The sequence below is a fragment of the Dipodomys ordii genome, unplaced genomic scaffold (genome assembly GCF_000151885.1).
Source record: "Dipodomys ordii isolate 6190 unplaced genomic scaffold, Dord_2.0 Scaffold34, whole genome shotgun sequence".
Lineage (NCBI taxonomy): Eukaryota > Metazoa > Chordata > Mammalia > Rodentia > Heteromyidae > Dipodomys > Dipodomys ordii.
Window position 1 is genome coordinate 14,879,850 of NW_012267250.1, and position 2,221 is coordinate 14,882,070.

General features: G+C 38.5%; 1 protein-coding gene across 1 annotated transcript in view; it reads left to right on the forward strand.

The window, feature by feature from the left end:
- The window catches only part of Srgn (serglycin), a 10,551-nt gene extending 8,330 nt beyond the window's left edge, over positions 1–2,221 (forward strand). The window contains exon 3 of the mRNA XM_013017093.1: positions 1,686–2,221. Within this exon, the coding sequence (XP_012872547.1) occupies positions 1,686–1,953 (268 nt within the window). The 3' untranslated portion in view covers positions 1,954–2,221. The remainder of the gene's footprint in view (positions 1–1,685) is intronic.

Consider the following 2,221-nt stretch of genomic DNA (forward strand, 5'->3'; position numbering starts at 1 on the left):
AGAAGAAGAAGAAGAAGAAGAAGAAGAAGAAGAAGAAGAAGAAGAGGAAGAAGAAGAGGAGGAAGAAGAAGAAGAAGAAAGAGGAGGAGGAGGAGGAGGAGGAGGAGGAATATCAGTAGAATGGAATACTATTTGGCTATTAAAAAGGAATATAATAGAACTAGGTGTGGCAGCCTCTACTGTCAGCACTCAGGAGGCTAGGGAAGGAGGATCTTACATTTGTGGCTAGGCTGTGCTATATAGTAAGACCCTGTCTGAAAAACAACAATAAAACAAAAGAAATAGAAGTACTGATACATAGGTAAACCTTGAAAATATTAAATGAAGTAGAAGAAATTAATATTATGTGATACCATTGATATAAATTGTCCAGAATAAGCAACGCCCTAGAAGCAGAAAGTCAATTTGTGGTTCTCAGGGGCTGGGGATAGAGAGTAAGGTTTTCATTTCTTGTTTTTGTTTTTTAATTTTTGTCAGTCGTGGGGCTTCAACTCTGGGCCTGGGCGCTGTCACTCAGCTCTTCAGCTCAAGGCTAGCGCTCTACCACTTGAGGCACAGCACCACTTTCAGTTTTCTGGTGGTTAATTGGAGATATCAGTCTTACAGACTTTGCTTGCCTGGGCTGGCTTTGAACCTCAAACCTCAGATCTCAGCCTCTGAATGGCTAGGATTACAGGCGTAAGCCAAGGGTGTCCGGCCAAGGTTTTCTATAGTTTAGATTAAGCTATGGATTTCTGTGGGGGGAAGGGGTGATTAAAAAATACTTTAGAATTAGTGGTGAATAAAAAGAGGAATTAGGGAAAGGAAGATATTAATGGTCCTAACTGTCAAACACAAATCAAACTGTGTCTAGCTCAAATAAAACTTGTGAAACATCCAATAACAATTCTTAGGTAATAAAAACTTGAATTCGATTAGAATCCTTCATTTTGATGAAAATCAAAATAAAATAGTATGTAGCAAAATGAAATAAGATTTAAAACTTTTCAGCTGGCACTGGTGACTCAAGCTTGTAATCCTAGCTACTCAGGAGATCTGAGGATTATGTTTGAAGCCAGCCCTGGTATTAACGTCCCCAAGAAGCCAGGCACTGGTGGCTCACTCCTGTAATTCTAACTACTCAGGAGGCTGAGATCTAAGGATCACGGTTCAAAACTAGCTGGGGCAGGAAAGTCTGTGAAACTCTTTTCTCCAATAAACCACCAGAAAACCAGAAGTGGCACTGTGGTTCAATAGAGAAATCACCTTGATCTGAAGAGCTGAGGGACAGCACCCAGGTCCAGAGTTCAAGTCCCACAACTGAAAAAAAAAGTCTCTGAGACTTTTATCTGTAATTAGCTAATAAAAAGCTGGAAGTAGAGCTATGGTTCAAGTGGTAAAGTGCTAGCCTTGAACAAAAAATCTCAAGGACAGTGCCCAGGCTCTGAGTTCAAGACTGGAATAGGTGTGCACATGTGAGCACACACCCTTAGACACATAGAAAGTGTTAACTAATTCAGAAGCTTTTGAACTCTTTTAAGTATAAATAAATGGCCTCATTATTTCTTTATCTTAAATATAATATATTATAATATATATTACATAATATATAATATGTATTATATATTATATGTTGTATAATATATATAATAATTTTAGTCTTTATGAATCAAACTTTACTGTATTTTTTTTCTTTCATATTTCAGAATGACAAGAATCCAGAGCATGAATGATGACTTTCCTCTTTCTGAAGACTATTCTGGATCCGGTTCTGGTTCAGGTTCTGGATCAGGTTCTGGATCCGGCTCTGGATCCGGCTCTGGCAGTGGCTTCCTACCTGAAGGAGAATGGGAATACCAGTCCCTAGATGAAAATGATGTTTTCTATTACAACTTTAGGTCTCCCAAAACGAAGGTACCCTTAGACAACGTGGACTCCGGTCACAATGGGTTCGAAGAAGATTTTATTATATAAAGTGAGGGGCTCCCCACCTTGACACCAGGCAATGTATTCAGTATGCTTTCTGTACCGTGATCAATCATTTGGCTTGTGGAGGAGGGGAAGTTTCAAAGAAATTTTAAACCCTCTGAAAAAGAACCCTAAATTCTGTCACTTGTTTTTTCGTGTTAATTCTTCAAGGATCATGCTTTAATGCTGTTATATATCCTAGTACTTGGGAAAATACTGTGGTTTTTTTTGGTATCATACCCAACCAACATCATGAAACTAACTAGTATCTATT